Here is a 22,208-nt window from a genome sequence, read left to right as displayed (position 1 = left end):
TCTCTGTTACGGAGCTAGATCAGGTGATCCCTAATAGTCATTATCACGTAGCCGTCCGCTACTTACTTAATCAATTACACTTCTCTACGTCTTCACTTCGTACCAGTCTCAGTCCCGTCTCACGCTATTGCTTGCTCTAAGAACTTCTTTGCCAAGTCGGACCAGATCAGCATTTGATAGAAGGCTCTTCTTAAATCCCGCTACGGCCTGATTCAGTACAGCCGCGGACAGTTCGCCTCTGTCGACATTTGGAATGGCTTGTGTGATGGCATTGATCATTTTGAAAAGAAAATGCAATGCTGCCCGGGACCATGTTGTTGAATTCGTCACCACCCCAGGATGAGCTATGCAGACCTCAACTCCTTCATACTCCACTGGAAGCTGGCGCACCATATTTTCCGTTTCACACTGATATCCCAAGGTGGTTTTGTTAGCGAAAAATATGTATACATACAAGAAGATGGTGATAGTTCTTTCCCACTTACGCGCATTATTTGGTAGTCTCCCATGAGAGCCGGCTTCTTTGTCGGATCTTGAGGCGTGCCTTCGGCACTAAAGTACAGGAAGCGAAAAGGACGCGCAGGACCGGCCTCGTATATCGCTTTGAAGCCGGCGAGCGTACAGTCCTGGCAGACGCGCTTGACTTCGGCGAAATCAAAGCTGCTCGTTCGAAATGGTGTCACGGCGACAGTCCTATCAGTTATCAGTTCAGTCTACCTTGACATCCCATCAAGGCGTATGGTTGGAGATACTGACCAAATACAGGCATCTGCCCCGGCCAGCTCGGCCTTGGCATCGTCAGAGTATTCGCCATAGTCGCGGACAACCACGCTTTTGAGTTTTGATGAGTCGAGATTGTCTCCAATTTGTACAGACTTGCGAGCCAGCGCGATGACTTGAGTTATTTCGCGGACTTGGAGACTTTGTCGAATAATTTCTGATCCGACCAGTCCAGTTGCACCGGCGACAATGAGCTTCATTTTGATGAATCTTCGATCTATCATGGTCGTGTAGGAAATCACAGCCGCTGGCCAGCTCTCTCCCTGGCGAGACGGCTCTTGGGTCCGAAGGCTCCTTAAATTCAAACACCAGACGGATGGAAGGAATACTTGCTTTTCCGTAAATCAGTCGATTCTCCATCGCTCGATGCCTATCTAGGCAAAGGAGTTGAAAGAGGCCAAGCCAGCCGTAGATAGTTGATATGGTTGGTTGCGGCAGCGGCGATCGGCTTCTCCGAACTCCGCGCGCCTTCCCCACGCCGCCTTGCACGCGTCTTCCTCGCTCGGCCCGACGTACGACGAACGCCGTCTCGACTCCTCGCTCGAACCACCAGCACAGATTGATGCCAGCCATGGCCCCTGGACACCGTGTGGGGAATGTCCAGTTGTACGGACGGGCATGTACCCACCCATTAGCCCTTTTCTGCACGTTGTTCATGCATGTTGGCACCGTGCTAACTGCCCTGCGTGCGCTGGTATAGGCCTGTCTGCACTGTTCTAAATCAAAATCCCGATGCGTGACAAGGCCTGAAGGCGAGGGATGTGAGAGATGTTATCGCCTAAAGAGGACGTGTCTGCCTGGCAATGGCATCCGGGCGCAGAAAGCCCGCAAAAACAACCCCAATGCCCGTATTGCCCAGCTGGAAGGGAAGCTGGACGGTCTCGTCTCGCTGCTCGAAGCAACCCAGAAAGTGGATGGATCTACAGACTCTCTGTCCCCGAGCTCCAGCACGACTCCCTTCTCGCGTGAAACCGCTGGTATTCCACCGTCATTGGCATCCTCGCTTCTCGCGCTGGAGACCTCGCCCGAAGCATGCCTCGCCTATTTTCGTGACCATATGCTCAAATACTTTCCCTTCTTGTATCCTCCAACTGACGTGCAGTGGTTACGTCGGGAGCGTCCTTTTTTGTTTATCTGTATCATGGCTGCTGCGTCTCAGTCGACGCAGACGAAAGTTGCGCTGAGCGAGCACATCAAGCAGACTATCACACAGCGTGTCTTTTTCGATAGAGACGCTTCCACGGTTAATATAGACTTGCTTCTCGGACTCTTGACCTTTCTTGCTTGGGGCCACGATCATTTGATCCAACAGGCCCCTGCGCGAGTGTCGCGGTATACGCAGCTGGCTATGACGCTAGTCTTTGATCTCCGCCTCAATAAGCCAGCGGCCGATGATTCGAACATGCTGCCGAAACATATGAACGAGTCATTTATCAAAACCCCACGTTGTTCACTAGAGGAGAGGAGAGCTCTACTGGGCTGTTATGTCATGAGCTCCATGTATGCACCCCCGACCATGGTTGATAGACTCCTGTTGGAGATTGGGAAGGGACTGGCTGACATCGTTAGGGTCTCTTTGTACTTTTTACAAATAGATGAACTTCAGTGGACCCCTTTTATGGATGAGTGTCTGGATGTGCTCAGTCGGCATGGGGAATCTCCCTACGACGAGGTTTTCGCACACCAAGTTCGCCTGCAGCGCATTGCGAGCGAGCTTCAAAACATCAAGGGGGCACAACAGGTACCACCGGGCTTCTACTTGACAGCCCTGAAGCAGAAGCTGGATGACACCAAGTCCCGCATTCCCCAGGCGCAACAAAAGGGTAAGTTAAATCTCTACTGGCTTGTTGCGATCCATAGTAAGAGGCACATCTATTAATGCTCGGAACCTGCCAGATGCTCTACTTGCCACCTTGCATTACACAGACTTGAGTGCCTTTGGCCTCATTCTCTCCTCAAATAATATCCCAGACTTTCAGAGGGTCGAGTATTTGTACGCGTCACTGAACACAGTGAAGTCCGCAATTGACAGTGTGTTCACCATCCCTTCCATTGAGTATGTCGGTATTTCCTTCCCCTATTTCACACAGCTTGCCCGCTACATCGCCGTTCTTCTTCGACTATCGACCATCAACGACCCCACCTGGGATACAAATCTAGCGCGGTCCACCATTGATGTGCTGCAAGTGATGGACCGGTTGATCGACGTCATGCAGCAAGCCCGAGCGGCAGCCGATGAATCTTGCAAAGATGGCTTCCTCGACCGGGCGATGAAGGTATTCACAGCAACCAAGTCATGGTGTTCCACGAAGCTAGCCGAGACCGAAGGAAATTATGCCCCTGACAATAGTATCGGTCAGACCTTCGAGGGGAATGGAATCCCGCTCGACATGCTGTTTATGGAAGATCTATGGTTGAGGGAAGGGTTTGCACTTCAATCTGCAGACATCAATATCTCCTGATGGTCGCGGCGCCCGCGTCCACATGCTGTATATAATGCTGCTCATGCGTCCTGCAGAGAGACCTTGTTTATCTATGTAATGTAGTCTATTTATCGTTTCGTGGACTCCAACTCAACTCCAGAATGCCTTCTGCAGAGCATCGCACATCAATGTGATACACCTTTTGCCCTCGGACAGCACGCCGTCCATGGCAAGGAAGGGATGCGGCATGCCTTTCATCACCTGCAGGTCCACCTCCACGCCCGCCTTCTGCAGTTTCTCCGCATACTCTTCGCCCTCGGTCCGCAGCACATCCAGTTCGCCGACCATCACCAGCGCAGGCGGCAGCGGCGACCAGTCGCCGGTATAGAACAGCGGGCTTGCCTCCGGGTTTGTTCGATCGGCGTGGTTAGGAAGATAGTGATCGCGATACCAAATCATCTTCCGGGCCGGCAGCGCCGGGGTATGTTCATAGCGGCGATATGACTGGTTGTTCTCCACGGTGGCCGTGTTATCCGTCACCGGCACGGAGAGAAGCTGTGCGAGGAACTTCACCGGCGGCGTCAGCGTCAACGCCTTGTGCGTCATGATCGCGGCGAGATTCCCCCCGGCCGACGACCCGCCCGTCGCCATCTTGGACGTGTCGAGTGAGAGCGTGGCGGGGCCCTCCGCGATCAACCACAAGAGCGCCTCCCAGCAGTCATGCACGGCGGCGGGGAACGGATCCTCGGGCGCGAGACTGCATCCATCAGATACCCGTTAGATCTTCTTTGCCGCGCTAACGGTCAGGGGGGATCAGAACGCACCGGTAGTCCACCGTTATCACCGCGCAGTTGCCGCGCGCGCATAGATTCGAGCACACCACGTTCTCGGTGTCGATGTTGCCCAGCACCCAGCCGCCGCCGTGGAAGTACAGCATCACCGGCCACCCGGCGGCGGGCGCAGTGCCCTTGGGCGTGAAGCAGCGAATCGGGATCGAAGTGCCCTGGGTCTCGCGGCGCGGGATCGTGAGATCCTGCGTCGTGCCCACCTCCAGCATGGGACCGGCGCCGGGGATCAAGACGCCGCCGGTGCGCGACGCGGCGACGGGCTGTAGGTGCACCTGTTGATTGTTGATCACATGCTGGTTGTAGAAGTCGACGTACTCGGGATCCAGCAGGTCCACGACGGACTCGTGGAGCGGGTACGGGGGTTGTGTAACGCCGGCCATGGTGGTGAGTGCGCAAGAGAGAAGAGATGCTCGACGCAGGCGACCCGCGGCGACGCTGGCGCATCATTAAATGCGCATCCCACGCGCCCAGTGCACGGCGGGGACGAGGACGCAGAGGACGGGCCCAGTTGCAGTAGCGATCAGCCGGCGCCGGCGCCAGAGAGGGCCGCGCGCTGTACTGCGCCCCTCGATTGCTAGGACCTGAGTGTCCGATTCCGGTCGCTTATCGGCATCCATTCGTTGCTTTGAGATAGGCTGATATCGTGGTGGGGAGGAGTGTCGTGGTGGGGGGGAGTTGCTTGGCTGTTGATCGGCGCGGTTGGAGAGTTGGAGTCGCTTCTCCCTTGCGGCATTCTTGCGGTGTGGCTGCGGCGCTGCAGATGACAAGTCCAATCTATTGATGCGTTGCGGTCAAGACTTGACCTGGGAATAAGTTATCAATGTGGAAATCCAGTGATCCCCGGGGACTATAGAATCATCTCCAAATGATAGTGGCCTAGACTGGCACTTTCGATGATTCTTCTTATCTACAGTTCCTCGTGGAAGATCGGAGTTCCTCCGAACTGATCTAGAGACCAGATCTCATTTCCAGATCGAAAACATCCCTTAGCTTTCGGTACGCTCAAATGAACATACGCGCTGGGCCACTTTCGTCTCCGGTCTACTCGTGCCTATGATTATCTCGTCAGCCAATATGATACGTGTGATACCTGTATGCTAAGCTTATCGTGCGCAGGATATGTCTGCGGCAGATGCCAACTTTAATAGAAATAGCAATGATAGTCGCTAACGGTAATACAAAAGGTGCCTGTTCGATCTAATCCATAATAGCTTTCTTAGATGAGCAATTATCTCTATCCCTCTAAAGCTCTCGTTGTGATGTTGATTACTGCATGGCAGTCTCGATCCGGCGGATGATTCGTGCCGGATTGCCCGCAGCCACATGAAATGCAGGCACGTCCTTTCAATCGATGATTAATTAGTATTGCACAGCTGGGGTGAGCCACTCCAAATACTCATCACAGCACATACCTTGGTCACAACACTGCCCGCGCCAATAGTGACCCCCTTCCCAATCGTCACTCCAGGCAGCACGATGACGTTGCCGCCAATCCAACAATCCTCGCCAATGGTGATGGGTTTTCCCAACTCAGGTCCTTCCGTACCATTCCGGATTGCAGGATCGAGTGGATGCGTTCCTGCAAACAGGTTGACGTTGGGCCCGAACAGCGTCCGCGCCCCGACGGTGATGGGACAGCTGTCGATGAAAACGCAGTTGAAATTGACGAATACCCCTTCACCGAGCTTCACATTGAAGCCATAGTCGACCTTGATAGGTGCTTCGATCCAGGGCTCGTGCCTGAATTGCTCCTCGTCTGCTACGGGGTCGTCTAGTGGAGGGGGGAGGGGGGACTTGTCATCGATGATGCTAGATTAGAGGTGCGTTTCAGCAAAGCGAACCCTTGATCTGATACCCAGCTGTATACCATGGACGATCCAACTCTGCGCATCGTCGCCAATGGCAGTGGTGCTCACCGGTCGACTTGCAGCGGGAACGAATCAAGGCCGGGGTTGATGATTGGGCCTACTCACTCTCTCCAAAGCTCGACCAGGCGTCGGCGGGGGACTTCGTCCGCGTTGTTGAACCGGTTGCATGCATACTTACAGCGAGCGCGGGCTGCGACCAGGTCTGGGGTAAAAGCGCGGAACAGCTCGCCGCGGAGCATTTTCTCGCGCTCGGTGGTCGCCGACATGGCAGATAACGGAGCAGGAAACGAGTCCGGATGAAGGAGCGGAAGGTGCAAGGGCTGTGGATGTTGGCAGCTGCTCTTGCCCGAAGATATTTGGTCAACCAGGGTGTACAGCTCCAAGTGTTGTCGAGGTGATGAGAACGAAGCCACCGAACTGGTGCCAAGGCCGAAGTTACCCCCGTCCGAGTCTACCTAGTAATGGGCAAGTATGACGGATTGGCAGACATCCTTAGGATCCAGCCTGAAATCGCATGATTCCCACGATGTGTCCTGATCGACTGGATACTTCATTTTCGGGCATGCCAGCGATTCCTTCGCTCTACATACCCGTATGTGAAGGCAGCATGGTCGGGGGCTTCCTAGCGCCGTCCGTCATATTCGGCGTTCGGTATATTCGGCCTTCGCTGTATTCGGTCATCGCCATATTGCTATCATAAAAAGGACACTCAGTATCTTTCACCAGCCGTTCTTGTTCGTCGCAAAAGCAAGATATTGACGAGTGCCCGTCAGGACACAAAAGTCCAACAGGGACGGTATTCTTCTCTCGACCATCTCGACAGCAACGAAGCGAGTTCGCTTCTTTACACCTCGGGACCATCACCGGAAAATGACACAATTGAGAATTCTCATCAGTGGCGCTGGGGTCGCTGGCAATTCTCTCGCCTTCTGGCTTGCCAAGCTCGGTCATCAGGTCACCGTTGTCGAACGGTTCTCCCATCTCAGAACCAGTGGCCTCCAGCTCGACCTGCGGGGCCATGGGATTGAAGTTATCAGGCGCACGGGGCTCGAAAGCGCCGTCCGTTCCAAAGCCGTGGCGGAGCAAGGCATGCAGATGGTGGACAGCGCAGGGAGACGGCGAGCCTACTTCCCTGCCAACCGGTCCGGCAAAGGGTCACCGAGCTTTACGAGTGAAGTGGAGATCATGAGGGGAGATCTCTGTCGGCTTCTGTACGATGCTACCAAAGACAAAGCGCAGTACGTCTTCGGTAACTCGATTGAGAGCTTCGAAGAGAGAGACGCCACTCTGGAGGTCCGATTCGCCAGCGGAAAGACCGACCGCTTCGACATCCTCGTCGGCGCTGACGGCCAAAGATCACGCACCCGCAGGATAATGCTTGGCTCCGACGCCGTGGAGCCCTTTCATCCCTTGGACGAATACGTCGCCTACTATACAGTTCCCCGACCCATGGAGGATGGAGAGGAGTTCATCGCCACCTCGTACATTGCGACTGGGGGGCGATTCGTTTTGACCAGAAGACATGATCCGCAAAGAATTCAAGTTTATTTGACCGGCAAGAGCGTCACCGAACGGCTCAAACGTGTCCAGAAAGGCGACGTTCGCGAGGAAAAGAAGGCGTTTGCAGAGGCCTTTCGAGGGGCCGGGTGGCAGGTCGACGCCATGCTCGAGTCACTGATGGAAGCCGACGATTTCTACTGCGAGTGCCAGGGCCTCGTCAAGCTGGATCCTTGGTATCAAAACCGCGTCGTGCTCCTGGGTGATGCCGCGTATTGTCCTTCGGCAAGTACGGGCATGGGCACTTCTAGCGCCATTGTTGGCGCATATATTTTGGCTGGAGAAATTGGGAAACACTGTGGACGACGCGGTGATCAAGGCAAAGAAACTAAGAACGGGCATCTGGCGGCCTTCCAGGCTTACAATGCCAAGTTTCGGCCCTTCATGAACCAAATCCAAAAGGGCGTTGGGGAGCCAAGTGTGTTGGACAAGCTAGAGTGGTCGCCCGTTACCATAAGGATTGTGCACTGGATATTGTGGTTAGCATCATGTTTGAGGCTGGATTTAGTTGGAGGGTTGCTAATGGATCAACCGGTGAAGGGGTGGGATTTGCCCGAGTATAAAGAGATAAGGGATTAGGCTGGACTTGCAACACTGTACGCTAGACGGTGATCTCCCATTATATGCTATGAAACAATGAGCATATTACATATTCCTGCGCTCTAACATGATGCGAAAGGCGCGGCCGAATGTCAATTTGAATCTCACCTGCTCGAGCTATATATCTTGTCTGTCGGCCTGGAATCATCGGCAGAATTCGGCGAACGGGCTAACGTGGCTTCCTCGGAACGCCCGACCTTTTCCAGCCTCCAACCCCCAAGCCCGGCGGAATCTCCTCATTTACTCCCATGAGTAGCCGCGAGATATCGTCATTGGCCAGGCGCAGGCGCCCTGCGCTGTCCTGCGAGCAATGTCGTCGGCGCAAGGTCCGATGCGACCGGGTAATGCCTTGCGGACCGTGCAAGAAGTTGCGGCCCTCCTTGGCCTGTTCATATGTCCATGAAGGAAAGGCCGTCCTGGATGCCAGAAGTGAGACGTCTGCCATTGGCGGCGATGAATCGGAATCGCAAATCCACGGTACTCAGAGGGCCTTGCGCGATGTTGGGAATGAGCCTGTCAGAACAACCCCAAAGGCTCGGCTAGAACACCGCGTGCGAATGATGCAAGATAGGATCGAAGACTTGGAGCATAGAATTCCTGCACATAGTCGCGGTCGTCAGTATACGGCAGATGAAGCTTCTGGCATCGCACACCTTCTGAACGAACTCGACGAACGCGTCCAAGCGCTGGAGCGGCAGTGTTCGACTCGCCAACGGGATGGACCACCTTCTCTTGCGCACTCGATCTCTCCTCTAGCGCCATTTGTGAAAGTCACAGACAATAAAACGGAGATCTTTGGCACCACCCATTCGGCCCATCTGTTTCAACAGGTAATCATTCTAGTGCGGCAGAGGGCTTTCTTCACATTAACGTCAGTCAGCTTCACTACCTGCGCGATTTTCGTAGGACAGCTGTCCATTCTGAAGATGAACTCAGCAACCTCTTCCGGGAAACTCGCTCCATGAGGTCGATCATCAAAAGCTGGCAAGTTCCGCTGCTGCACGATCCGATGCCAGATTGGCTGGATGATCTACCGGGCAAAGAGACCTGCGACCAACTCGTACATTGCTACCTACGAACAATGGAACTGATCTTTAGGGTTCTACATATACCCTCTTTCCACGAAGACTACGCAAGATTCTGGGAACACCCTCCATGCGCTTCCAAGGCATTTGTATTGAAGATGCTTTTAGTCCTTGCGATTGGATCCGTATTTCACTCCCAACAGGGGCTCAGTGATCTCCGTTTACCCGTTCGACGTTGGGTTCATGCAGCACAGTGGTGGTTGACCGGCCCGACTTCGAAGGAGACTAGGAATCTCGAGGCGTTGCAAGTTTATTGCCTGCTGCTTCTCTGCCGCCACGCCCACGCGATAGACAAGCAGGCGACCTGGAACTCCGCGGGTACATTGCTCCGGCTTGCAGTAAGCCAGGGACTTCATCGCGACCCTGGAAACTTCCCGTCAATACCTCCTTTCGAAGCAGAAATGAGGCGGCGTATATGGGCCACGATCATTGAATTGAACCTGCAATTCGCAAACGACGTATCGATGCCTCCTCTTCTGACGCTTCGCGGATTTGATACAGCGCCGCCTTCGAACCTGAATGACGAAGACTTTGCCAAATCCTCCACAAGTCTCCCATCACCCAGGCCCAAAGACAGATACACAAGCTCAGCGCTGCAGATTGCCCTTCTGCATTCCTTCTCGACCCGTTTCCACGCATCACAAACCGTCCATGACTGCAGTCATGAGCAATCATACAGCGTGGCACTGGATTGGGGTACCGAGGTGCGCACAGCCTCTAATGAACTTTCAGAGCTCTTCCAAGGCTTTTTTGCACAGACGGTTGGGTCCGATTCTGGTCCAACGCTGTTCCACTACAGACTGCTCAACATTCTTCTCCACCGTGCGCTGCTCAATATCTACCGCCAGTTTACCTGCGAGCCATCCAAGACCCCATCTTCTATCTCGCTCGCAAACTGAGCCTCGACTCCGCTTTGGTAATCGCCTCATACGCCGAGAGCCCTGATTCCAATATTGCGCCTGAACAATCAACACAAGACTTTCACCGACTCTGCCTCTCTGGAGCAGGCTTATTCAAAGGTCCCCTCTCCCAAGACGTGATCGTCACCATTGGTCTAGAACTCATGCTTCAAGCCGAAGAAACACTGACCCGGGAACCTACATGCTCCAATGAAGAAGCACCAGTTGCCATCGACCAAATCGCGCAAGATCGTCGTGTGCCTTTGCTCCGGGCACTTGAACGGATACAATCCATCCTAGGTCAAAGTATATTCAACGGAATACCATGCATGAAACGGTACTGCCTCATAAGCGGAATACTTGCCCAGGCCCAGGCTGCGCATCTCCGTGATGCGGGGAAACAAGCGGTGGTTCGAGACGCTCTTCTTGAGAGCATGCGAAGCTGCCGGTCATCTCTTCATGGATTCATCGCTCGTGAGAGGGATAATCTTGGTACTGACGAGATGCTGCCCCCTGAACGGGCGAGCCAATCGAGTTCTGACAATGCCATGCTGTCGAGCTTGAGCCCGGGAGCTTGGGTTAGTTTTTGGATCCTTAGATTTGCGTATCCTTCACTGACAACTCCCAGGCGTCGGGAATTAACTTTGATTCTTTCAGCTTCTGGGATTTCCCATCGGCAGCCTCACCTACTCCTGTGGATTGATCGGGGATTTTAATAGTAGTTCCGCGAAACTGTTCCGAGGATGGTTCGAGATGAACACATTGTGTTCCATCTCATTCAGCACTTTTCTTTACCCCATCCTTGTCTGATGAGTTTGAACGCTCCCTATCGTAGATATTTCACCTTTACAGTTTCATTCAGCCATAGTGACGACCAGATTTCCCAATCAGGCAAACCTAGTCGGATACTGGTCGCAGATAAGGCGCAGAGGTATCTGCCAGCCCACAATTAATCAATATTGACGGCTAGTCGGAAGTGGTTCGAGCGACATGGATAGTGAGCAGTGCATATATCATTTTGCTATAATTCCACCAGTGGATGGTCCAAGGTCAATTTCAAGCCAGTCCGCATTAGCTCATTCTCTCAATGGCCTCGGCTAATGTCAAACGCGCTAACTGTATCTACAAATATAGTGGCCCCGCCACATTAGTCCAAAGTAGGTATCCTTGGTGTACCCCACCACTGCCTATATACACACTCGGATGGGGGCAGAAGTGCAGCTCGCTTGTGGATTCCGTTACCAATTATACTATATCCATGCATACATGAATATGTCCGAGATAGGTATACCCTAACTTGTCAACTCAAGTTGAATGAAATCGAATTATTTTAGAAACCCTCCCCTTCGTTTCCTGTCAAGTGTAGGACTGACAAGAAACTGCGAAGACAAACTCTTAAGAGGGGGTCTCTACAACTAAATTACCCATCTACGCCTAGTATATACTCGATTCAGAAGTAAAACGCGAGAGTCACATGACTCTCCTGAATAGCGGGTCATCAAAGTGGCCTGGGCAATCCATACGAGCGAGCCTAAATGCCTATGAAAATTCTCAATTTCCATATCCCGGCCGATCGGGGTGAAGGTGGGTCAAAATGGTAGTTTTGGCGCTTCGATTTCACTCTAGACAACCGCAAAATTTCGCATGACAACTGGAACGGGCTGTAGAAGCGTTTCTTTATACTGCGGCGCGGACGCGGTCATACAGTAGTAAACCGCTGTTCCACCCAGATCGACAAGCCCTGGCGGACTATTCGAGGCCCACGACGACATTATGCTTATTGCTTTCGGAAGCAGATGTGGTCCCTCCCCCCCTTTTGTAGCGTGGCAGTGTGGACTCCGAGAACACATGTATATCCATCGGAATTAAATCGAATTATTTTATAAACCCTCACTCTAGTTTCCTATTTAGAGTAAGATTGCCAGAATCCTTCCGCTTGCCCTGGCTCTAAGTGCACCCATCCTTCGTCTGCCTCTAGTATATATACAGTAGATTTATCGTGACAGCCTTCTAGATTGCCCCGAATACATTTAAAGGAGTGCAGGATTGTATCCAGTCTTCCCGATGATCTGAGAAGGCCATGTGCGGTTTTTAGAAAACGCCGGGGCATAAAAGGATGGTTCTCGCCATCTCGAAATTTCCCCGTGCAAGATTAATATCTTCGCCGAACAAAACTTCTCATCGGATTTCGCCAAGCGCTACGCTGCGTCTTGAAAAATGCGGTCGGCATTCTACCATATTTTCCTATTCCTACTTCTTACGGTATACGGCCTTGCCTTGCCGGCTGGGTAAGGAAGAGTCCTTTAACAATAGCTGAACTGTTATTGATCGAGGTTTATATAGATTACACCCGCCTACTTGCGACTCCGATTCCGATGGCGGTCCTGTACCGATGCTTACGATCATCAACGATAATCAGGACGGCGACGAGTACATAGATATATCGGATGCGATGACGCAAACTGCGACTGTGCTTCGAAGAATTCTGGGATTCAACCAAGAACTTCCGCAGGTTTTCAACCACGTTCTTAACCTCTACTTTCCCCTTGAATTCAAGGCCGATATCCTCTCAATCTGGGAAAGAATATTAGACGAACGGGTGGTGCACGGTATAATAGTTGATGCGAGAAACTATATACCCCAAAATTGCGTTTCCATGGAGAGGATCATGTCAAATGAAAGGCCCTCAGCATACACCCACTCCTACCCTATAGGTTCAAAGATGCACTTTTGCAAGGAACCCGGGACGACGGCATCGATGCAAGATATGAACCTTCTTGATGATGTACGGTGCAGTTCGATTGGTGATACTCTTACAAATGATCAGCTGTCAATGAAAGCCACATTGATGATTCATGAGTTATCGTGAGTTGCCCCTGCCTTGGTGACTTTCAAAACCACTAATCCTATTATGCGTTGATTAGGCACACATGGGAAGTGAGCCAAACGATGATCGAGAAGTACTATCGCACCGTGAGAAATACTGTAGATGTCGGCTACGGATCACGGACATGTCGATCCATACGGCAATCTTTACCACATTACTCAATTGCCAATGGCGAATCTTTTGGTATAGCTGCAATGGTCAGTAACGTCACCACCTACATGCTACTTAGTTATATCTTGGGTATTCATGATTTCCTTTTGTCTAGCATCTCTACTACACCGCCGTGTGTCGAAGACCATTCCTTGGTGTGGATCTCCAAAATATGGGCCTACCATATACGTTTTTCCCAGTTACCGGAGGAAGAGACGTATTAGCAGGTCTATGGAAGGGAGTTATGCCATAATGAGCACGATAGCAGGATGAGCATGATAGCAGGATACCTGAAGATTTGGGCAGCCCTCAGTGCAGTGCCGATAGCTCTCAGTCCAGAGGATCTTCCATTTTCTGTTAGGGTATTTCGCAGCGAGCAGGCCCCTCGGCCAAAATTGGGCATACGTTAGCAGGAGGAAAGGTGGTATATGGAGCGGGGAGTATGGGGATGTCGCTGCAGATCCACTCCGGTTCACACCTAGAGGAAGGACGGCCCGTGGGCAGTTAGATATATCCTTCTCTCCTCTTCAGGGATTAACGTAACCGGTAAGCGAACTGGCCACCCCAAAACACATAGTAACCATGATTTTATATTTCAACCAGCATATGTCTATTCTGCTTAAAAATTTGTATTATATCATTTCAAAATACACACATAGACTGTCTTAGAGCTCTGTGGTTCTTTAAGTATTGAATTTATTATAATTTCTTAAATTACGCTGTATTTTAGGCCTTGTCAGTTCAAATATATATTTCTTTACAAAAACCCTTCAGAATTCCCTCAAACTTTCGAATTAAACTTTATAGGCTATATACAATATACTATTACAACTAGAGCTTTTGAACGAGCTTAGTGGTTGATATATGGAGTTATAATCTATCGCTTTTACTATGTGTTTTGGGGTGGCCAGCTGTTACGTTAACTAGTTTATTGGAGCAATCGCATCATCTCATTTCTTGCCTGATCCAATCACCCATAACATCATCTCTCCTTCTCCCTCTCTAGTGCACTTCTTTTCTTCGTTTCTACCTGGCCTTCTCAGCTTAGTTACCTCCTTTGTGTTGTGGGCTGTGTGAGCCTGGCCACACCTCTTATCCTAATATAAAGAGAATGTAGACCTAAGCTATAGTATATTTAGCTTATAGAGAACCAGTCCTGCATAGATCCTCTCGATATAACTCGATCTTTATTTTCATGTAAGAAGTAATAATGCTAAGTACATCTTAACATAAATGAAATTAATAAGTATCGCAATAGGTAGATAGAACGTTATGATAACAGTGTAGCTAGTAAGGGATAAATTCTGATTTGTTAAACGTACGCCCCCAAAATTGGCAGATTGGGAGGAATATTAATACATGTAGACTTCTTGCTTCCAATTGGTCAGGTCCTGTTCTGAACTGACATCCCAGTACTTCAGCAAACCATGTTATAGTCCTCTAACCCTTTATTCTTTGACGTAGTTGCCAACACAATAACAGGGGTTGTCAAAGTCATGATTCTTTTGCATTACTCAGATCAAAAGCATTCAGGTCCCTGATAGGCGTATAGATAGAATGATTTTTATCCCCCTCAGTGACCTATATCTCCTACTATTGGACTGCCTATTCTACTTCTATTTTTCCTTATTATGTCTATCCGTATTAGTTCTATCCTATACAGACTGTTCAGGTATTCCTGGGCACATAACCTTTCCATTGAGCCAAAAGGCCACTATATCAGTCCTCCTTCGGATTGATATTATTGAGACAGGAAGAAGCAGAATAAAGGCGTGCTAGGTGGTGTGGAAGGCCGGATTGTATGTTCGATCAGTTCGTCATTTCATGGCGTTATCTGTTTTCATGCTACTGATCATGAGTAGCCCCGTAGGGCAGCCTTTGGCGCAGTCTCCCAGCCTTCCCGGATACCAGTTATGCTGCATCCGGCTAATAGAAGCTTAATCGATTGATTCAATGATCGCAAAGGGCGTATCCATGCCTCCTCTTCTGACCATCCGCAGATTTGATACAGCGCCACCCTCTAATTCAAGGCACCAGCACGAGCCTCTTAGTCTGCTCCTCCTCCGACTCCCAAGCAGACGCCACCTCAGCCATGGGCACAGCAAAGATCCCAAAGGGCTGTTCCATCGTGGCCATCGCATTCACAAGTCCAGGCATCTCTCTCTTCAAGTCATCCTTACTCAGGCTTCCCACCCCCGAAGCCATGATCCGAATAGGTTTGATATTGATCAAGCGCGCCGGCACAACAAGCGTGTCATGGCCCGCTAACCCCCCAGTCTGGATATACTGCAAGTTCTCCCCGGGCCTGATCTCCGCCGCCTGGAGCAGCTGCACAGCGGCAGGACCGCCCACGTAATCCAGTACGATATCCACGGGTCCGACGTGCGCAGGCAAAACGAGCGGGTCGCGCAGGACTACGCGGTCGTCTAGTCCCTGGACCTCTGCCAGCGTGTCCTGGTTGCGCGAGAGGCCGACCACGCGCGCTGCGCCTAGCTTGCGTGCCACGATCGCCGCGGCCCGGCCGCTGAAGCTTGTTGCGCCGAGGATCATGACCGTGCGGCCTTCGCAGCCGCCAATGGCTCGGCATCGCAGGGCCATCCAGCTGCTTGCCACGTTGTTGGATAGGCCCGCGATGATGGTGGGATCGGCTTGCGGAGGAAGTTGCACGAGCTGGTCGCGTGCGACGTTGGCGCGCTCGGCAAAGACGGGCGCTGCGAGCGTGTTGATATAGTACAAGGTGCCGGTTGTTTCGTCGAGCCCGACTCCGTCGGCGCTGGGGTCAAAGGGGAGCGATGCCTCGTAGGCGCTGGGGTGTTGGCGGCCTGCGCGGCCTCTGACGGCTCTTGGGACACCGGCTGCGACGATTCTCAGTTGGAGTTGGTTTGGTGACGGAGCTGGGAGGTCGGGGGCGTCGATGTATTGCGGCGGCAAACCCCAGGAGGTGACGCGTGCAACCTTCATGGCGAGTTATGGCGGGTGACGAGTAATGTAGTCTGGGATCGTGCAAGCAAAGATGACTCTCGCAAGTGGCTGTCTGCGAATGTGTTTGCGAGCCAACTAACCTGATGAGGCGTGTGGGAAGCCGAAGTTGAAAGATGGGAGCGAGAAGCCAGTGTTATAAGTAGAGATCCACAAGACGCTACTTCAGTCATCTACACAATATAAGCAAGCGCCCAACAGACGAAGGTATACTCGTTTCCTATGCATCGTGCTCTCCTCGGTCGAATCTAGTCCGTCCGCGGACGAGCCTGGCACTCTTCGCGCTTGTGTCTGGCGGGCCTCGACCTGTCCATGACTCGCGGCAAGTTTCGTCGGGCGAAAGTAAAGGAGCCGGCCGACTTGGGCTGATAGAACAAAGCAACAAATGGCTCGACCGAGGTCTACGGCCGAAATAGACAGCCCGGGAATAGGTTCTATGTCAGGCTATGAAACTCGTTACGAGGCCCCGGGTGTCGGAGAGGAAAGGGGAGATTCAATCCTTATGGTGTTATTGACAAATACACGGTTCGCTATAACGGTGTGTACAAATTGCGCGATTACATGTCAAAACCAAAACCAGACTACATATACACGCACTCGATGCACGACTCGGCCCATCGTATCCAGCGCCAGCTAAATCCAAGCGGAGACTCGTAACTCATAAATTCGTATGCGATTGAATTTTGCAAAAGTAGAAGAGCGCCAGACTAGAAGTGCTCCTTCCAAAACTTGAAGCGAACGTCTTTGGTGGAGGAGAGCTTGGCCGCATCACCAATCTGGCGCGCCGCCGTGTTTGGCCCGCAGAAGTAGACTCCGATCTCGGTGGGAGAAGCGCTCTGCAGGCCCGCCATGTAGGTCTGATCGAGCAGACCGAGTCGCATGGCCGTGAACAAGCGTTTGAAGTCCGGGCGGCCAAAGTTGGTCCGGCTGCGCAGTTCGGTCAGCGGGTCGAGCGCCTGGCCGACGGAGTTGAGGTAGATATTTGCAGCGGTATCATCGTCGAGCCGCTGCGTGAGGTATGTGTGGATTCGCAAGAACTCGGTGCTGCCTTCGTGGGCGGCAGCGGTGGCAGACTGCGATTCCAGGGACGCAAGCAGAGCTTGGAACCATTCAAAGGAGGATGTATCTTTGCAGATCCAGATAAATTCCACCCGCCGTAACCGACGGGGTGGGTTCGGACTGGACCGCAAATGCCAGATGTTCTTGAGGATGGAGGCCCACGGCGTGACGCCAATGCCGGTGCCAATGAGAACCGCGATTTCGTTCTCGAACACGTCCTCTGCGGGCGCACCGTATGGTCCATCGATGCGGATCTGGGGCATCGTTTGCCCGTTCTGCAGCGCAACCTCGTACATACCCATCGGGTCAAGGCCCTCGAGGTCTTTTGCTTGTGCTGGCCCGCATCCGAGAGCATCTCCGAGGGCCCGCGTGAAGTCTCCTACCTGGCGAACGTGGATACTGACGTAATTGTCGAACGGACAGGAGGTGATTGTGAAGGGATGCCACTGTGAGTTGGAAACGTCGGGAACCTGGAGAAAAAGCCACTGTCCCGCCTTGTATTTCATGGATGGCTTGCGGAATTGAACTTCCATCGCGGCTATTTTCAAAGAATCAGCACCGATACTTTCTCCGATAACTTATTCTAGGATGCACTCGGGTAGGCTCTCTGTGGGGGGGGGAGCTTATCGACGTACCGTATGGATGACGAATGACCTTGGTGATCACAGTCTCACGTCTGGAGCGGATTTCACGATAAAGTCGTTCAAAGAGATATAAAGCGGCCGCGACGAGCTCCCATCTCCACCCCTCATAACCTATGCAATGATCCCAGAATGGCTCACCCGCAAACGGTGAGAATGGCTCAGCAGTATCCCGCACGAAGCAGCCAGTGGCATGGGTGTATAGAGCCAGCATAAATGGGACGAACAGGTGGTGTGTATACCAGAAGGTCTCGTAGGCCTGTTGGCGAATGCGGTGGTGGGCTGTAGTGTACATCAACATCATGCACAAGAGCATAACGTGTCCAGTGATCCCTCCTGCTTCGGTGTAATGGATTTGCACGGCAAGCACAGGACGGATATGGTCTTTCTCGATATTATAGAAACTGACGTGCGTAAGTATCATCAATCATACAGCGGGAAGGTCGGGAGGTCCGCTTACTTGACATAATGGGCTGCGGTGTGGATTCCAGTGAATACTAGCAGCGCGTATGCTATTTGGCGATGAAACCATGCGGACTCGTCTAGCGGAAGCCATCGAATCTGGGGCCTAATCCATCGTACTACGTTCCGACACATGGGCAGAAGGATCAAGGTTGCGTCCACTGAAAGGACCAGGCCAGCACCTCGCGAGATCCAGACTGAATATGTTAGGACATTCAGGGACGCTAGCCTTTTGTCTGACTCCTGGATATACCTATAGGCGAGGTTAGCGAATACGGCATCCATTGATATCACACACGATGAGAACCAACCATCCGGCCGCAAAGATGCCGATGTGTGCTCCCCAAAACAGGAGATAGAAGATGATCTTCGAGCCGGTCAAGTCGGCCCGTTTGAGCCAAGATTGATTAGATCCGATCATTTTGGCAGTTTTTGAGCGTATCGGCCGGCGATACTTGGGGAATGGCGAGGGTTAAAGGAGCGACGAGGAACGTAGGTTGGCCAGCAACCTCGTAGTGTTGATGGGAGGGACGAATTTGGACTAAAGACCCGGTTGACCTGGAGATCTTCGTATATCTAGCGGCGTAGAATGGACGGGTCGTCTGCGCTTCCGCTTCTCCATGAAATGGCCTCCCAGTTGCAGCCTCGCCACCAAGCGATGATGTATACTTGTATAGACGATCGCAAAAATGCCGCAGCTCCCTATCGAGAAATTCCAGGGCTTGGGTGCTCAAAAAAATGGACTGCGACAGCGACCCTGCGGTTCTCAGTGGATGCCGAGGTGTGCTTGACAGATGATGCAAATGGGGATTTCCCTGGACACACTCGAGCGAGACAGCTAGAGGTCCAGGGTGCACGGCAAGCTTGTCAGGATCGAATGGGTCATTTTTGATGCAGACACAGACGGGAGGTGATAGGAGGCAAGACTGCGGAGGTGAAAGACGTGGTTTTGCAGCTGCAGGGATGAGGGGGGACGATCTATAATTATGTCGCAAGCGAGAACACGCGCTCTCGCCCAATCGACCTGGATGTCTGTGCGAATCCTCTTTGAGAGCCACAATTCGCTTCGCGGATGTGATAGGAGTCGCCGAGTGGCCCGAGCATGAAGGCTGGGGATTAATTCTACACCGTCTTACGTCCAACGCAATCTGACCACTTTCGCTGCTCAACGGCCGGGTTGGAAATGCTTCACCGTTGCCGTGGCCGCTTGGCACTTGCAGGGTTCGTGCGTTTGTCGAAAACCGTGAGTTTTATCTCTCTCTTCTCTGTTTCCCCTCGTCTTCGAACTGTCATGCATGCCCGCTTTCTCTCCTGCTGGCTCTTACTCTCACTTGCTGCCTTCTCCAATCACCCACTTGAAGAGAACCGACTGTGATGGCTGATGTGATGCGCAGCGCCAAGTGGGCCGAGACGGTCCTCGTTCAACCAGTGATCTATATTTGGGCGGGTTGCCGTGTGATGAAAAGCACAGCGCGTGCAGATGGCCTGCGATAGGTTGGCCCCAGAGTGACGCTCTGTCTGGGCTTCTGTGGACACTGGCCATTCAGCAGCCTCGTCTTGTCTTCCTCGCCCAGCCGGAGTCTGTCTCCAATCCATCATGGATCCGGCAGGATGGTCCAGCGTGGCGGGCGTGATTCAACTCCACGCGGGCCTTCAAGTTCGTCACTGGTGAGATCAACCGATCGAACGCTGATCGGAATCAGACAAGTTGCGGTTTCTATTCTGATTGCCCAGATTGTGCTCCATCGTCTACAGTACTCCCGGCGCTCGGGCGCAGGAAGCCGATTTGACTATACCAACCCCCTGGCCTGCGATGACTCAAAGTCGAGCACCGAATGGCGGCGTGAATGATCCCGAGGTGTCCTTTCACTGACAGTGTCGTGTCAATTGCTTCCTCTCCTACAAGAACGGCCGTCCTGCAGCTTCCATGAGCCTTCCATGCCCCTCCCCCACCCTCGGGCGCGCACTGCATCGCCGGCTAAAGACTCGGGGATGAGGATGCCGAGTGGACCGGATTCCGACCTCTCTGCCCCTTGCCATGATACCTCTGTTACTGCTCGCCTCCTTGCACCGTTTATAGTTGCCAGTCCACTGGCTTTGATCCGCCCACCTTCGGCTCCTATATGCTACTACAGCGACTCGCCGGCCGCACGCTCGTTCGCCAGTCTTCGATTTCGGCCGATAAGCCACCCCACGCGACCGGATGCCACTCCCTTCGCTCCCGCTGTTTCTCGCGGCGCAACAGCACGCGCGCAATGATCCCGAGAAGGTTGCCATTGTCGACACAACCAAGCAGCAGTCGTTCACCTTCACGCAGCTCCTCGAAGATGCCGCTGCCCTGCGGAAACACATTCTCGAGGTGCTGGGGCTGACCACCGCGGGGGATCTGGACGAGCGGCGCATCGCGTGTCTGGCCCCGAACGGATACGACTATGTGGTCGCCCAATGGGCTACTTGGGCGGCGGGCGGAGTCAGCGTGCCTCTTTGTGAGTGATCGCGAGGCTCAGATGGGCGGGAATTGACAGCCCAGGACTGACTTTAGCGGAACAGGCACGAGTCACCCCGTGAAGGAGCTTCTGTACACCATCGGCGACTCGGATCCATCCCTCATCATTGTTCATCCGACCTTTGAAAAGGTCGCCCCAGGTCTCCGCGAAGGATGCACGACAGATATTCCGTTCATGACCCTGGAGCCGTTCACGCGCGACGATGCGCCCTCACTGCCGACCTTCGCCCCCTCGCTCCCACTGGATCGCCGGGCCTTGATGATCTACACATCTGGCACGACCGGCAATCCCAAGGGTGGCGTCAGCACCCACGAGAACATCACCTTCCAAGCAAGCTGCCTCGTCAAGGCCTGGGAGTATCGCTCCTCCGACCACCTCATCCACGTGCTCCCGCTGCATCACATCCATGGCATCATCAACGGCCTGGCAGCTAGTCTGTTGAGCGGCGCCACCGTGGAAATGCACCCCAAATTCGACCCGAAGGCCATCTGGGACCGCTGGCAGGACCGCGGCTCCTCGACCTTGTTCATGGCCGTGCCGACCATCTACTCTCGACTGAACGACTATTTCGACGCCCACATCCGCGGCACAGACCGCGAGGCCGCCGCGCGTGCTGGCGCACGCGCTCTACGTCTCGTCGTCAGCGGTTCCGCCGCGCTGCCCACCCCCATCAAGGCCAAGTTCGCCGAAATCACCGGCCAGACGCTCCTGGAGCGCTACGGGATGACCGAGATCGGCATGGCGCTGAGCTGCGGCCTGGAAGTCGAGAAGCGGATTGACGGCAGCGTGGGCTGGCCGCTGCCGGGCGTGCAGGTCCGCCTGACGGATAAGGAGACTGGACGCGTGGTCGAGGAGGCGGAGCAGGATGGCATGATCGAGATCAAGGGTGGTAACGTCTTCCGCGAGTACTGGCGGAAGCCCGAGGCGACCGCGTCCGAGTTCACGGTGGATGGCTGGTTCAAGACCGGCGATGTGGCGAAGCGCGATGCCGCGGGCGCGTACTTCATCCAGGGCCGCGCGTCGGTGGACTTGATCAAGTCCGGCGGGTACAAGGTCTCTGCGCTGGAGGTGGAGCGGAAAATGCTGGCGCTGAACTCGATTCAGGAGGTGGCCGTTGTCGGTGTCAAGAGCGAGGAATGGGGCCAGCAAGTGGCTGCCGTGGTCAAGTTCCGTGAAGGGGTATGTTGGAGTCCCAGCTTCTCTGCGCCTTGCCTGTTACTGATATTTCTAGACCACTCCGTTGGAATTGCCCGCTCTTCGAACTATCCTGAAGAGCGAGATGGCACCTTACAAGATCCCGACTGTCTTGAAAGCGGTGGATGGCATCGAGCGTAATGCTATGGGCAAGGTCAACAAGAAGACTATCCTGCTGAAGTACTGGCCGGATAGGGCCTGAGTGAATTTGGCCGTAAATGTAATTGTGCTTAGCGATACATCCAGGGCATTGAGCATTGGAAGGATAG

At 53.2% G+C, this 22,208-nt stretch overlaps 10 protein-coding genes across 10 annotated transcripts; 4 read left to right on the top strand and 6 right to left on the bottom strand.

The window, feature by feature from the left end:
* Positions 1–108: 108 nt before the first annotated feature.
* N7459_005567 (uncharacterized protein) lies at positions 109–980 on the bottom strand (the record flags this gene model as incomplete). Its single annotated transcript, XM_056944751.1, has 3 exons — positions 109–408; positions 486–693; positions 757–980. The coding sequence occupies 3 exons, from the start codon at positions 978–980 to the stop codon at positions 109–111; spliced, it is 732 nt and encodes a 243-aa protein (XP_056799086.1).
* A 371-nt stretch (positions 981–1,351) lies between these two features.
* N7459_005566 (fungal specific transcription factor domain-containing protein) lies at positions 1,352–3,242 on the top strand (the record flags this gene model as incomplete). Its single annotated transcript, XM_056944750.1, has 3 exons — positions 1,352–1,386; positions 1,549–2,603; positions 2,647–3,242. 3 exons carry the CDS (start codon positions 1,352–1,354, stop codon positions 3,240–3,242), a joined length of 1,686 nt encoding a protein of 561 aa, XP_056799085.1.
* A 111-nt stretch (positions 3,243–3,353) lies between these two features.
* N7459_005565 (alpha/beta hydrolase) lies at positions 3,354–4,431 on the bottom strand (the record flags this gene model as incomplete). Its single annotated transcript, XM_056944749.1, has 2 exons — positions 3,354–3,960; positions 4,028–4,431. 2 exons carry the CDS (start codon positions 4,429–4,431, stop codon positions 3,354–3,356), a joined length of 1,011 nt encoding a protein of 336 aa, XP_056799084.1.
* A 66-nt stretch (positions 4,432–4,497) lies between these two features.
* N7459_005564 (sugar O-acetyltransferase) lies at positions 4,498–6,558 on the bottom strand (the record flags this gene model as incomplete). The annotated part of the gene is made up of 5 exons (XM_056944748.1): positions 4,498–4,825; positions 5,322–5,392; positions 5,464–5,860; positions 6,025–6,370; positions 6,510–6,558. The coding sequence occupies 5 exons, from the start codon at positions 6,556–6,558 to the stop codon at positions 4,498–4,500; spliced, it is 1,191 nt and encodes a 396-aa protein (XP_056799083.1).
* Positions 6,559–6,789: 231 nt separating this feature from the next.
* On the top strand, positions 6,790–8,055 carry N7459_005563 (Fad binding domain protein; the record flags this gene model as incomplete). The annotated part of the gene is made up of 1 exon (XM_056944747.1): positions 6,790–8,055. One exon carries the CDS (start codon positions 6,790–6,792, stop codon positions 8,053–8,055), a length of 1,266 nt encoding a protein of 421 aa, XP_056799082.1.
* Positions 8,056–8,465: 410 nt separating this feature from the next.
* Positions 8,466–8,838, bottom strand: N7459_005562 (uncharacterized protein; the record flags this gene model as incomplete). The annotated part of the gene is given in 2 exon segments (XM_056944746.1): positions 8,466–8,589; positions 8,603–8,838. 2 exon segments carry the CDS (start codon positions 8,836–8,838, stop codon positions 8,466–8,468), a joined length of 360 nt encoding a protein of 119 aa, XP_056799081.1.
* A 421-nt stretch (positions 8,839–9,259) lies between these two features.
* On the top strand, positions 9,260–10,060 carry N7459_005561 (fungal specific transcription factor domain-containing protein; the record flags this gene model as incomplete). Its single annotated transcript, XM_056944745.1, has 1 exon — positions 9,260–10,060. One exon carries the CDS (start codon positions 9,260–9,262, stop codon positions 10,058–10,060), a length of 801 nt encoding a protein of 266 aa, XP_056799080.1.
* Positions 10,061–15,122: 5,062 nt separating this feature from the next.
* On the bottom strand, positions 15,123–16,058 carry N7459_005560 (uncharacterized protein; the record flags this gene model as incomplete). Its single annotated transcript, XM_056944744.1, has 1 exon — positions 15,123–16,058. One exon carries the CDS (start codon positions 16,056–16,058, stop codon positions 15,123–15,125), a length of 936 nt encoding a protein of 311 aa, XP_056799079.1.
* A 725-nt stretch (positions 16,059–16,783) lies between these two features.
* Positions 16,784–18,659, bottom strand: N7459_005559 (putative NADPH oxidase (NoxA); the record flags this gene model as incomplete). The annotated part of the gene is made up of 4 exons (XM_056944743.1): positions 16,784–17,673; positions 17,771–18,180; positions 18,237–18,491; positions 18,550–18,659. The coding sequence occupies 4 exons, from the start codon at positions 18,657–18,659 to the stop codon at positions 16,784–16,786; spliced, it is 1,665 nt and encodes a 554-aa protein (XP_056799078.1).
* A 1,782-nt stretch (positions 18,660–20,441) lies between these two features.
* Positions 20,442–22,141, top strand: N7459_005558 (acyl-CoA synthetase; the record flags this gene model as incomplete). The annotated part of the gene is made up of 3 exons (XM_056944742.1): positions 20,442–20,724; positions 20,789–21,924; positions 21,977–22,141. The coding sequence occupies 3 exons, from the start codon at positions 20,442–20,444 to the stop codon at positions 22,139–22,141; spliced, it is 1,584 nt and encodes a 527-aa protein (XP_056799077.1).
* Positions 22,142–22,208: the final 67 nt, after the last annotated feature.

Source organism: Penicillium hispanicum (genome assembly GCF_028827665.1).
Source record: "Penicillium hispanicum strain IBT 35686 chromosome Unknown utg000005l_segment0_segment0, whole genome shotgun sequence".
In the NCBI taxonomy this organism is placed as follows: Eukaryota; Fungi; Ascomycota; class Eurotiomycetes; order Eurotiales; family Aspergillaceae; genus Penicillium; species Penicillium hispanicum.
This window is presented reverse-complemented; position numbering and strand designations above follow the sequence as displayed.